The sequence below is a fragment of the Aegilops tauschii genome, chromosome 2 (assembly GCF_002575655.3).
Source record: "Aegilops tauschii subsp. strangulata cultivar AL8/78 chromosome 2, Aet v6.0, whole genome shotgun sequence".
In the NCBI taxonomy this organism is placed as follows: Eukaryota; Viridiplantae; Streptophyta; class Magnoliopsida; order Poales; family Poaceae; genus Aegilops; species Aegilops tauschii.
Genome location: NC_053036.3, coordinates 162,034,953 through 162,047,861, shown reverse-complemented (window position 1 = coordinate 162,047,861; position 12,909 = coordinate 162,034,953). Strand labels below are relative to the sequence as shown.

At 40.4% G+C, this 12,909-nt stretch overlaps 2 protein-coding genes across 3 annotated transcripts; both read right to left on the bottom strand.

Annotated features, from left to right (window-relative positions):
• Positions 1-944: 944 nt before the first annotated feature.
• On the bottom strand, positions 945-5,356 carry LOC109780890 (disease resistance protein RPM1). Its single transcript, XM_073508262.1, is given in 3 exon segments — positions 945-1,338; positions 1,340-4,084; positions 5,180-5,356. Coding segments are annotated over 2 exon segments (2,748 nt in total). The 5' UTR covers positions 4,034-4,084; positions 5,180-5,356; the 3' UTR covers positions 945-1,284.
• Positions 5,357-6,766: 1,410 nt separating this feature from the next.
• On the bottom strand, positions 6,767-11,472 carry LOC109780877 (uncharacterized). 2 transcript variants are annotated; one of them, XM_020339477.4, is made up of 6 exons: positions 11,242-11,472; positions 8,177-8,883; positions 7,981-8,049; positions 7,570-7,670; positions 7,395-7,463; positions 6,767-7,264 (listed from the first exon to the last, which is right to left on the bottom strand). In XM_020339477.4, the coding sequence occupies exons 2-6, from the start codon at positions 8,880-8,882 to the stop codon at positions 7,097-7,099; spliced, it is 1,113 nt and encodes a 370-aa protein (XP_020195066.1). In that variant the 5' UTR covers position 8,883; positions 11,242-11,472; the 3' UTR covers positions 6,767-7,096. The 2 variants fall into 2 exon arrangements, with proteins under 2 accessions (XP_020195066.1, XP_020195057.1); XM_020339468.4 differs by having other exon boundaries at positions 6,767-7,301; positions 11,242-11,464.
• Between the last annotated feature and the right edge of the window lie 1,437 nt (positions 11,473-12,909).

The window sequence follows — 12,909 nt, the reverse complement described above, 5'->3', positions numbered from 1 at the left end:
TAGGTTTTCTATGAAATGTAGTACAAATCAATCCTTAGAAAAAAATTGTACGAATCCAATCCTGCAAAAAACAACAGACCTGAAACCCGTGAGATCTTGCAACCAGCTCATGGTTCTCGCACGTGGATCATGCACCCTTGTCCATGACTAGTTCTTTGGTGATATTTCAATCTTTCAGGTCTCTTTTTACGGACTCCTCCCATGTGAAGTTTAGTCTATCCCGACCTCACGTGACATTAGCAACACACTTTAGGCGTCTGCTACGCACTGGAGTTTCTGGAGGCCTGCTTTGTATATGACTAAACCATCTCAGACGATATTGGACAAGCTTCTCTTCAGTTGGTCCTACCCCAACTCTATCCTGACTGTATATCATCATTACTGGCTCGATCCTTCCTTGTATGGCCACACATCCATCTCAACAGCCAACACTCGGTGCCATAGAACATTACAAGTCGAATCACCGTCCTATAAAACCCGCCTTTTAGTTTTTTGGCATTCTCTTGCAAGTCGAATTGTATGCATACATAATGGAATTGAAACAACTCAAATGAAAATAAGTTTGCTGTGGTAAGATGGGAAATGTTCAGCCTGACAAATTTACTATCCGCACTTATCTCACAGAAAGCCACATTTTTAATAGGTGGTAAATTTTAGATAAAGCGCAGAAGAAGAAACTGAACCCGCTGATGAGTACGCAAATCCTTGAGATAGTGCCACTACGGAAGGAAAAAAATAGTGATGATAATAAACTGAGGCAACACTCGCCTATTTCAGCAGCTTTCATTGCTGAAACTTTTGCTGCATTGAGATCATTTATGGTTCCCTCTTTGATTCCTGATGCAGAGTTATACAAAACTTTGTTTAGGGTCAAGAAGTCCATAGTGTGGCAGTATTTTCAGAATTAATAAAAAAATAAAATAGAAAAACAACAACCAACCTGCTGAGGTATCCATTTCGATGTGTTGTGCATTTTCAACATCTCAGCCAACAAAACCGAATAAGGCTCTCCTCTTCTCCCTTGTTTCTAACTCAGGTTCTATACAGTGTACACAGATGCTTTTCAACATTTCCTTGCCACTTACTCTTCTATAGAGCCTCCTCCTTTCTCCAAACTATTCAGGAGGGCTGCATGTTACCACATGGACATCTCTCAAGTGTCGTTGATCTCTCATTCTACAAGACAAGTAAAATTTTCAGTTTGAGCGAGAGCTCAGAGGTACTTGAGTTGACGATATATACTGGAACACTGGATCATACCCCAAGTGCTTCATGGATAAACAGTTACCCTTCGGACGTGATTGATCTTCTTAAGATAATCATTGCATTCATTTGTTTTTTCTTTGTTCTGAAGCTTCTTTGTGAGATCTTTGGAAACTCCTCGCAGATATAATTTCTCTAGTGTTCTAAGATGCTCAATGCCATCAGGGAGGGCCTTTAGCTCTGGACAATCTGTGAGAGATAGGTGAACAAGGCTTTGCAATGCACTTTCTTCTACTACAACATCATTGAGCTGCGGTGCATCTGAGATTGATAGCAGTCGCAGTTTTGGAAATGCCATGGCATTGAAGTGCAGACTCTTCCCTTCATAGGCCTTATCAAGCCAAAGTGCACGTAGACCATGTAACACCAGCAGGCATGAAAATGAGTCTTCATCAAGTTTGGAGAAGGCTAAGGCCAACAAGGTAATGTTTTCATGGCCTGAGAAGGACGAGACAATCTGAGGCATCCGTTTCCTATCTAGTTGCCCTCCTATTTCAAGCTTCGAGAGCGTAGGAGGTAAGCAGAGCTCTTCCAGTTCCAGTGTTTCTTTCTCATTTATAGCCATAATTGCAAGACTGACAAGGTGGGTCATATTCATGATAGCATTGCACAAATCAGCACACTGTTCTCTCTGCACTTTGGTGATGGACAAAGTTCTCAACTCTGTCAAAGCACCAAGATGACACAAAGTCTCTGAGCTTGCCTCAACAAGTTGCAAGGCTTGCAAGTCTGTCAAGTGCCTTATTCCGTTAGGCACCTGGATTCCAGTCCAGGCAACAACTCCTTTAATATTTGTCTTTGGATCAGTAGCAACATATAGATATCTCAACTTCCTAAGTGTTGCCACACTCTCCGGCAAACTCAACAGCTTAGCATTGTAAGCATCCAAAACTTCCAATTTCTGTAGTCTTCCAACTGTTTTCGGAATATCCTCAACCTCGGTATCTCTAAGACCCAGAAACCGCAGATTAAACATGTTGAAAATCTCATTTGGTAGCCTCCTAATTTTGGAACCTTGTAGATCTAAAGTTGATAGCAACTTGAAAGATTTCAAGAAAGACTTCAGTGAATCAATTGTCAGACCATTGTCAAAAACATAGATTGAACGGAGCTGAACTTCACTTGAAAGAGTCAACTGCTCAATATTGGCACTTTGGATTGATAGGCGGCGTGTATTTTCTGCTGAAGAACTCACTGAGCCATCATGAACTCTACAGAACCTTTCCTCATTTGATTTAGCCAGAGCAAGAAGGCGAATGATATCATGCATTCGGCAACTCCGCACACGTCCACTTTCATTCCTCTCCACTACCTGCAATAGGCTTCGATTTACAAGTTCATACAAATAGCCCTCTGCCACTTCCTCCATTGTTTTGTGCTCTGTTTCCCTGATGAATCCTGCTGTCACCCAATGTCTAATCAGTCTTTTCCTTTTGATCAAATAATCCTCTGGAAATACAATACAATGAAGAAAGCAGTTCTTCAAAATATATGGAAGATCCCCCAAACTGACCATTAGAACTATGTTAACATCAAGAATCGCATTGTTTGTCAACTGCACTTCTAATTCCTTGTACAATTTTTCCCATTCAGAATGAGTTTGGCTTTTGCAGGACAGTAAACGACCTATGCATGCAATAGCAATGGGCAAGCCATTACACTTGTCCACAAATCTTTGTGCCAAAAACTGTAGCTCCTCCGGACATATTCTGTTTTCATTTTTCCAAAACGCCTCTTTACAGAACAATTCCCATGAGTGGTGCGCTTCTAGTGGTTTCAATTCAACCATGCAATTTCCAGTAGCCAGCAACGCTACATCATGGATTCTTGACGTGATTACAAACCGGCTGGTGCTGTTAGTAGGGAAAGCATCTCTTATCTTGAACCAGATGTCAATACCCCAGACATCATCTAGAACCAGAAGGTACTTCTTGCCACGCAAGAAATCACGGATGATCTCAACTAGGCTTCTCTTTTCCATGTCAACAATATCAACGCGAAGTTCACCCTTCAAGTCACTCTTCTGTAACTCCCTGATAATCTGCTTTAACAAGTCCTGAACCTGGTATGATTTTGATACAGTTATCCATGCAGCACAGTCGAAGTCTATCTTCAGAGTGTTGTAAACATGGGCAACCAAAGTGGTCTTGCCTACTCCTCCCATCCCCCATACTGTGCTAATTACATTCTCCTGTTGGAAATCGCTTGTCAACCAATTAATCAGCAAATTCTTACTCTCATCAATGCCGACAAGATTTTCTTCTATTGGGAAGTATGAAGTCTGATCTGTAGACCTGCAATGAGCGTCACTGTTTCTAGCTTCTATTGCAATTCCTCTCATGTCATACCGGGCCTTTCTCCTATCAACATTCTCTAATTTCAGTTTGATGTCTCTCAGTTTCAGTGACAGACGGCGCCAGGTCCTGATTCGCTTAAACCGCCGCTTGATCTTCACAGAAAAGCCACCATGCTTGTCCTCTAACTTGTAGGTGAACTCGTCAACAACGTCCTCAATCTCGAAAGCAAGGCCTCGGATCTTGTTGATGAAGCTGGCAGTGGTATTGTCAGTATCCTTGAACCTCTCGGCTTCTTGTAGAAACGACTGCATGCTCTCCAGCTCCTCCTTGATATCACGGATCTGACCAAACAGCCTGACAACAGAAGAAGCTTTAGCTTGACGGCATAGCTTCCCTGTACCAACCTTGATTGCTTCTATGGCCAAGGCTGAACCAAGCTTCAGAATCAGCATGCCGACAACCCCCTCTGCCATGGTACTATGGATTTTCACTGGTTGGCTTCTTTCAAGGGTGAAGAAAATGTCCTAAGCCAGAAAGGCAAACAAGCAAGGAGATGAGAGCCAATAAAGTATCTTGGATGAATTTACCAGAAGGATTGAAGTAAACAATCAGTTAGACTGAAGATATGTAGATAGGCCCCAAGGAAGTGCATTGCAAGAGAAACATTAGCAGGTCCATGAATCATATGTACGTTTGCACATACAGCCCACCGATCAACAAAGTCATCTTAGCTAGCTCATATTTCAATTTTTTGGATGGTACCACGGAAGCTAATAAATTGTAAGTGATATTTCATTGGCTAGTTTTTTTGATAACCCAAAAGGTTCACTAGCCTAAAATTTTAAAAGATTGCGGAACCCGCCAACCTGAACTTACTCGGTGCTTTGTTTACTCTCGGCACAAAAAGGTGCTTCAGGTAAATTATGTTCATGTGGCTTTTCATGTCATTTTTAGTATCTACTATTAGGGTTTGCACGATGCTACTGCGAGTACTCGAGTACATCTGTAAAGCACATTAATTCACTAACTTGGACAAGAAAAGGCAGCGATTGAGTCTTGCTGGTGCAGAAAGAAAAGACATTCTTCCAATTTGAGTACTACATATTTCTCATTGATAACATATCTAGGACGAATAAGTACATAAGCTCCTATGCTGTGCAGAAAGAAGTACCACCGATCTATACTGTTTCTAAGCTATCGCCGAACCCAATTCTATCCACGAGATGGCATACCATCTTCCCTACGCGGGCTCATTTGGTAGCCGGTACAAACCCTCGGTCAGTAAGTAGATGCAACAGGGGGCAGTCAGATGACACAGGTTATGTAGGCTGGTTTCATTTCAGGTTGTACATGCTGATTGGTAAAGATAACACGAGGAACGAATCTGGTCCTCTTTTGGGGAGGGAATTAGCTAATCATGCAAATGCAGGGAGTGTCAGAAAATTTCCTTCGTTCTTGCAGTACAGCGTCCAGCAAGCGACCATAAAATCGGCAGGTAGCTAGCTAGCGCTAGCAGCAGATCCAAACCGAACTACGGAAGCGAGAAAAATATGTATTCCTAGATAAAAAGACGGAGTGGGCATGGTAAGATCTTATCGGCGAGGAACCTAATAACTCACCACAGCGAAATTCCAGGTCTGGGAACCGCTCCGCTCCGGCGGCGAGGAGGAGGGCTTCCGGGTTCGGCGCGCAGTGGAGTATTGAAACGGAGAAGAAGCAGCGAGTCTTCGTTTTGCTTGTGTGCTGGAATATCAACCACTCGTGGCATCTGAACCGCGTAAGCATAAATCCCAGACGGCCGACAAAAGAATCAAGCGCGTTTGCTATAAGAATAGTAACAGTAAAATCGAAAACAAATTAAAGAAAAAAAAAATCTGAATTTTTTTGTGACAAACTTTCTAAGAGCTTGCAAAATTTCATTATGAAATCATGTTCCTGGAACGCGTGGCAAAAAAAAATGATACTCTGAAAATGCTACTTGCAAAAACATTTTAGAGCACTGATTTTTTTGTAACATCTTCCACAAATGTGATTTCATGATGAAAGTTTTCAAGCTCTTAGAACATTTGTCAATGTTTTCCACACAAAAAAACAGGTTTTGTGAATTCGTTTTCAAAAAAAAAATGATTTTACCGTTCACCCGTGCTGATATGAGCTTGCTGAGAAGGTGACTTTTGTAGCTTTCCTTCCTTTCAAAACGGACCGGCTTAAAGTCGCTTGAAAAATTATTTTGGATGAAGTTGATTTTTTTGGATCATTAGATTAAGATTCAACAGTCGTCCTTCTTTCTTCTTAATCCTGCTCTCTTTGTCCAACCGTTTCGTCCTCTCACAAAATCAACTTAACCAAATTGCAAATTTAATCGACTTACATGTAGGTATTGTGAAAAAGAATTTGCCCGGGGCAGTCGTTTACGGTAGTAGCGAAAACGTCATTTTCTTAGCTGTGTGCGTTCTCTTGGAGTGATGATAAAAGTGTCATATGTTTTGTTTTAGGTCCAGCAATTGATGATTACATGCTTATAAAATCATATGGTGTTCAGATTTTAATTCGGAAATATGTATATCTTTTGTGAATTGTAATTTTTTCTGAATGATTGTGAATTCACTCCAACTGAATATTGAATAATAAAATTCTTTAGTTCAAATTCAAAGTTTTCAAGATTTTTTAAAAAGTGGGCAATGGAGGAAATTAATCTTCTATATCTAAATAGTTAACACCCACTAATCTATTTCTCTCAATATGCAAAAATGCCACCTTATCATTCAACATGCATGAAAAAAGTCACACCACAACATACAACCATGGCTCTGTACACTAATATAAGACAGGCATTTTTGCAGTTTGATTCGTCTAACATTAGTTTACAGAGGGTAGATTATACCCCGCACGTTGCTATGGTAATGTTTCAATATAGTTAACTGAGAATTGGTTGCACGGTAATGTTTTCAATATATTTAACTGAGAATTGGTTGCATGGAACATAAATATTTGGAGTAATAATACGATAATTAACAACTGAAAATAATATGATTTATGGTGTTTGATTATTTATTATATAATATAAATATCATAATAGAATGAAAATCCTTATGCATGTTTGCATGTTGATGTGCATTTTTTTTCTTATGCAGAGGTAGCAATTTTTTAAGCACTCAAGATCATCTCTTAATTAAGCGAATAAGAAAAAATGTGTAGCTTTGGGATCCAACAAAGAAAAATATATAACAGAATATTGTTGCCCTGCGCAATCGAAGTACCCGCTGTCTTGTTTATGGTCAAAGGGCAAGCAAAGCAGAAATCTAAGTGCAGAAGTCCTTCTGGGTGACAAGCTATGCCATCGCACTATACAGTGTGAATCAGACATAATAGATGTTCATGAGCCACAAGATGATCACAATAACCCAATTCTACAGCTTTTGATGCAAAACTGACAATCAAATTTCCACATGCAAGGATAAAAGAGCCAATGAACTGTATACCACATAACAGGCACTTCAGATCTTGGTTGCTGCCACACTCACATCCAGAGCTCCCTACAGGCCGAGGCCAACAGTTCGGCCATCCCTCCGGCGCAGGCCTGCTACGTAGAGTTTCTCCAGATCGGTGTCGAGCTCCTCCTGTTTCTTGACTTCCGCCGGACCTTCCCCCTTGTTGACAGCCTTGTTCTCTTGAACCGAGGCAGAGGCATTGCTCTTCACACCCTACAATAGGCCATAGCCACCAAGGCACCCTCAGGCTCTAAGAAAGTGTTAGTGCATTGCAGAGTAATTGTTGTTGCTCAGCTGAATTCAGGTCAGAATTGTATTATAAAATACATCTTCAAGGAATTACCATGAGTTTGTTGAATTTCTCTTGGCGCTCCCGATCAGAAAACAGATTCGAATCCCAGTGAGTGCTTGTCTGAGGCATTAGAATGAAGGTAAAAAATATGAAGCCAAAGTATGGTAATGCAGGAATAATGGAAGGAAAGAGGCAAAATAACAAATATATGCTATCCGTGATATACCTCTGTAGGGTTACTCTTTTTATTGCCCCAAAGCAGCTTTTTCTTCTGGTCGGTGGATAACCGCCCGGTTCCAACCCCAAATCCTAGAATGTTCTTCTTCACTGCAATTGAGCATGTAAGGAGGGGTCAATCATGCAAAACATTGCATAGCTCTGATCTGTCATGGAAGAGATTAACATCGTAGTCATACAATTGGACCATCATGGAACAAAAATTCTTGTGCTATCAGGGAGAAGTTCAGTCCAACAAATATACTATACCCATCGCACAAAGCCGCATCTTTAATAGGTGCCTCCATCAAATTTTAGAAAAAAACACAGAAGAAACTAAAGCAGCTAATGAGGACATAAATCCTTGAGATAATGCAACGATGGAAGAAAAAAATATTGACAACAAACTGAGGCAACTCACCTGATTCAGCAGCTTTCATTGCTGCAACTTTTGCAGCATTCAGATCATTCATGGTTTCGTCTTTATTTCCTGATGCAGAATTAACCAAAATTTTGTTTAAGGTCAAGAAGTCCATAATCTCATCTTAATAATAGAATAATGCAGCGGTGTGTTCAGAATTAATAACAAAGGAAAACAAAAATATATATTAACCAACCTCCTGAGGTATCCATTTCCATGTGCTGTGCATTTTCAACACCTGGACCAACAGAACTGAATAAGCTTCTTCTCTTCTCCCTAGTTTCTAGCTCAGGTTCTGCTGCACAGCTGCTTTTCTCAATTTCCTTGCCGCTTCTCTTCTTTAGAGCATCCTCCTGCTTGAACTTCTCCTTGTTTTTACTTTCCTTTTCTTCTGGATGCCTTCTGGTAGAGTTGGTTTCCTTTCTTAAATCAGCATCTTTGTCATACTCTGTGCCACCATGTCTAGGGTATTCACGTGGGGGCCCATGTTTTTCCTGATTCTTAGTCCTCTGCTCTCCCTTGACAGATTTGCCGCCATACTTGCTGTCAACATTTCTCCAATCACCATGTGATCTATCAGATGTGTCATCTCGCTTTGAAGGATAATAGTAAGTGTCAGCCCTTGATTCCCGATCTGACCGAGAAGTTCTAGAATGGCTCCTGTCATTATCATCAGCTCGCTTATTATGATACCTCCTATAATCATCATGCCTCCTGGATTCACGAGGTGCTCCATAGGAATGCCTATCAGAATGCCTAACAAATTCATGAACTCTGCCTGGTCTGGCATGGCTAGAGTCATTCTGTAGAGCTGAGTTGTCTTTCCTTCCATTCTCACTCCCCTTAGAGTGGCCATCCTTGATTTCCACTGGACTACGGCTCCTCCCACGTTTGGTGTCCATCCTGCACTCAGCAGCATCTATCAATTAAACAGCAATTCAACAGTTCAATAACATGCAGAATTAAATTGTTCTCCATTTATCATTACACAACACTATTAACACCTCCAGAATGTATATAATGCACCAAAGGCTAGGGTGCAATCACCATGCACTGAAACTAATAAAAGTCACAACATATAGATTTTATTTATGCTAGATGTACTTCACGGACAACTTATGAATAAAATTTCAAGCACACCGCGAAAAAGTGAAAAATCCAATAACTTGATTTCTTACAAATGCTAGAATTTTCTCATTTGTTACTCTTAATACATAATAGTTGGAATTTCAAATGTTAAAGGTAGAGGAAAATCGGAAGTACAACTTTAGATTTTATCCCAGATTTTACAAGGATGGCAACTACATCCTAAGCCTTTAGATTATACAATAAGGCCCTGGGGATACCTTCTAGTGAAGACTCAAAGTTAAAAAATTATTACATCCATCCGGCCTCACACTTCACTTACAAAGTTCAGTTGATTTGTCAGGGTTTTAGATGCCTGTGAAACAAGTGATGAGTATCTCAAATGGATTCCAAAAGGAATAACTAGGTGCTGCCTCTTCTACTTTCAATGAAAATAGATTCGGCATTGTACTCCCTCAAATTCTTCTTCCTCAAACGAAGTGGACTAGTCCAGGTTGGGGGATTTTTTAAGAAGGCAGGGGTACTGCTGATTCATTTCAGAGGACAATAATAGTTGTGACAGAGAACAAATAAGCACCTGGAGCCCCAGGTGAGAGAAAAAAAGGATCAAAGAAGATTACTCGCAAACCAAGGGTTCATCGCCATGCACAGTTCCATCCCAAATAAAGCTAAGCCACGCAGCAAGGATAATCATGCTTGATCTTCTCGACTAGCTGAGCTTCAGAGCAGGTGGTCTGGTCAAAGATACGCCTGCACCTCTCCTTCCAAATATGCCAGCAAACAAACGCAACATTTTGAATATGAAGCCAGTCAAGCGAGTTCAAGACAAATTCCCACCAGGCTGCAGCAGAGGGGTCTGGCTGCTCAGACCATATCGGACCAGTCACTTTTCGTGATCGGGGCAGTCGAGGATGAGGTGCACAGGCATTTCAGGCTCCAAGTTGGGGAATCAAGTAAAGAAGGAAGCAAAATAGTGCTGAAGTACAGAGTTATGTGCTTGGGCAGATGAGTCCAATAACAAAGGATAGGGAACTCGCCCTAGTGTAACAGCCAGCATGTTCTCATCCCAGAGGTCGAAGAGGCTACGAGGCTTACCAAGAGCTTTGATTATTCATCGATTGATCCAAACAAGATGCAGGCAGCACAGCTGCAGCCACTTAGAATGGGCTTAGGTGAACAAAACTCTCCCTATCTTAAACTTTACCACACTACTCTTTCTGATTCCAACTCTTCAATTTTTTTAACTTGACTGCTACTGCAGGCTTGATAGACTGCCACTGCGCCAAATTTAACAACGTAGTGATGTGGATAAATAAAAATTGGAATCCTGTCCTAGTGAAGAGAATGGGATGGTTAGAAGTTACAACTGCTACAAGTAACATTAGAATTTACAACAAGGAGACAACGGCAATATCTAATCTCATATACTAAGTTGCTAATGAGTTGGATTTGCTAGGGGAGAGACGGTAGTACCTTGGGTAGTATATGTTCGATTTGAGCTCAAGCCAACCGCACCAAACATTTAGTACCAATATTTTGGCTAAAGTTTTGGTTGCCCATTTTTTGGCTAATGTTGGCAAGAAAAATGGACTAGAGTTGGCTATGGAGCACGCACATGCCAAAATTTCGGCAGTCATCCAAGCAAAAGCCAACATTTTGGTCATAACCAAAAATTAGCAAGGCTGCTTTTGGTGATTAACCAAACATAATACTCAGGGACTCTGGGTCACAATAGCTGAGAGCTTGACAGGAGTTCAGGAAAGCCTTAAAAAACAGTTGATTGCTGAGTAATTAGTTCAGTTAGTAATATTTGTCTGGTTAGCTGGATTGGGTGGTTTCCCCAGAATATTCAGGTTATGTGACTGCACTGGCTGCTAAAATTGGTCTGCAAATTATGGGTGCCCAACGTAGTAAATTCCCAATATGATCAGTCTGGAGGACCAATACTGTATACTACAGCATTTTTTTTTGACGGGCACTACAGCATTTGGTTTGTCACGCATCAACTTCTCGACATTTTGATGTGTCAGACGAATTCATCCCAAGGGGGATTGCTGCCAAACGTAATCCACCACAAGAAATTCGGTGCGGAAGTGCTCAAAACCCAACAACCCAGGCGTCAGGCTAACAACATCGTACCGGAAAACAGGCCGGCGAAAGGCAGCAGCTACTCACCCAAATACAACCCTCGGTTGCGCAGCGTGCCTGGATGCTTGATGGGGCGGCGGCAGAGCGGTGGTCGAAGCCGACCGGTGGTTCGCGACTCGGGGAAGCGGAGGTCGGGGGCCGCGGTGGCTATGGCTGGGACCGCCCGCGGCTAGGGTTGGCTACGGGATGGGTCGATCGCATTGCCTTTTGCGTTTCGGAGATTTTGGAAGATGGCGTGCGCTTTGCGTCTGGTTTTTCAGGACGTTTTCTGCGTTTTTTTTTTAGATTTAGAAAATTTTGTGTCTGTTTTTTTTTCAGCGGAACTCCACCGGACTTTATTAAACACCGACACTCTGACAGAAAAGGTTTGGAGGCTCCAATAGCCAAACATGGCAACCAAAATCTAAAATTAACAGAAATGTTATCTGTCTGCCGTTTCCAGGGTGATGTTGTGTATAAACATGAGTGCACTTTTGAAGTGGAAAAATTCATGTAGAAACTGCCATGGGATCACAATGTCAATTTTGTCATGTTTTCTGATTTATTTATTTTTTGCATGCCACCTAGTTCAGATGGCAAGTATTCCGATTATATCCTGGAAATGCATGGAATTTTATACATGAAATGACGGGCTATGGCAATTTATATATGAATTGACCGTGCCAATTTATACATTAACTGGCCATGGCAATTTTATAGTACATGAACTGTTCTATAAATTGTTCTAAAAATGAACTGGCCATGGCAATTTCTGATACATATATTCTCAATTATTTTCTAAAAATGAATTTATACATGAACTGCTCTAAAAAGACATGGCATTTTGTTGTGGGGAATGTCAGCCAGATATTAGTCTTGCCTCTTGCCATTTGTAAATGAGCCAGTCAAATACTGCAGCGCCTCTGGCTTACATTTCTTTTCCTTTTTTTTCCTCTCTTGTTTTTCTTTTCTATTTTACCATTGGTGGGGGGGGGGGGGGGGGGGGGGGTTGTTTCTTTCTTTCTTCGGTTTTCAACGGTTTCTTCGCTTCTCTTCTTTCTTTCTCTATTTCTTTTTTTCATACACGTTGTACATTTTATCATATACATCAGGAACCTTTTCTAGACATGTTTACCATTTTGTAAATACATGATAATTTTTTTACAATACGTATACCTTTTCATACACAATGTACATTTTTGTATACGTGTAAAACATTTTTTATACATGTTGAACATTTTTCAAACACATGATTAACATTTTTTTAAATACATACATAATTTTGATCTTCTTTTAATATGAATAAAACATTTTGCAAATACATGTGGAAACATTGGTTTGAATGATATGTAACTTCTTTTTAACTATGCGAACATTTTTGTAAAATGTCACAAACACTTTTGGAAAATGACACGGATATTTTTGAAATGTGTGAACATTTTATTAAATGTAACGTACATTTTTTTAATGACATGGAACCTTTTTCTTGAAAAAATACACAATCATTCTTTTACGTTGTATAAACTTCTTTTTTTAATGTCATGTATATTTTTTTTAAACGTGTGAACATTTTTCTAAATACCACAAACATTTGTTGTAACGCTATCAACAATTTCTTTTAAACTACTCTAACAAATTTTTACACCGCGTTAACATTTTTCAAATTCGTGATGTTTAAAATTTTAAAGTAATTTTAAGTTTTGCAGTACATGTATT

Excerpts from the sequence above, each read along its gene's own strand:
- LOC109780877 (XM_020339468.4), bottom strand. The coding sequence starts at position 8,882 with ATGGACACCAAACGTGGGAGGAGCCGTAGTCCAGTGGAAATCAAGGAT. Across the intron at positions 8,050-8,176 it reads GGAAATGGATACCTCAGGAG|GAAATAAAGACGAAACCATG; the intron begins GTTGGTTAATAT and ends ATTCTGCATCAG. Across the intron at positions 7,671-7,980 it reads AATGAAAGCTGCTGAATCAG|TGAAGAAGAACATTCTAGGA; the intron begins GTGAGTTGCCTC and ends GCTCAATTGCAG.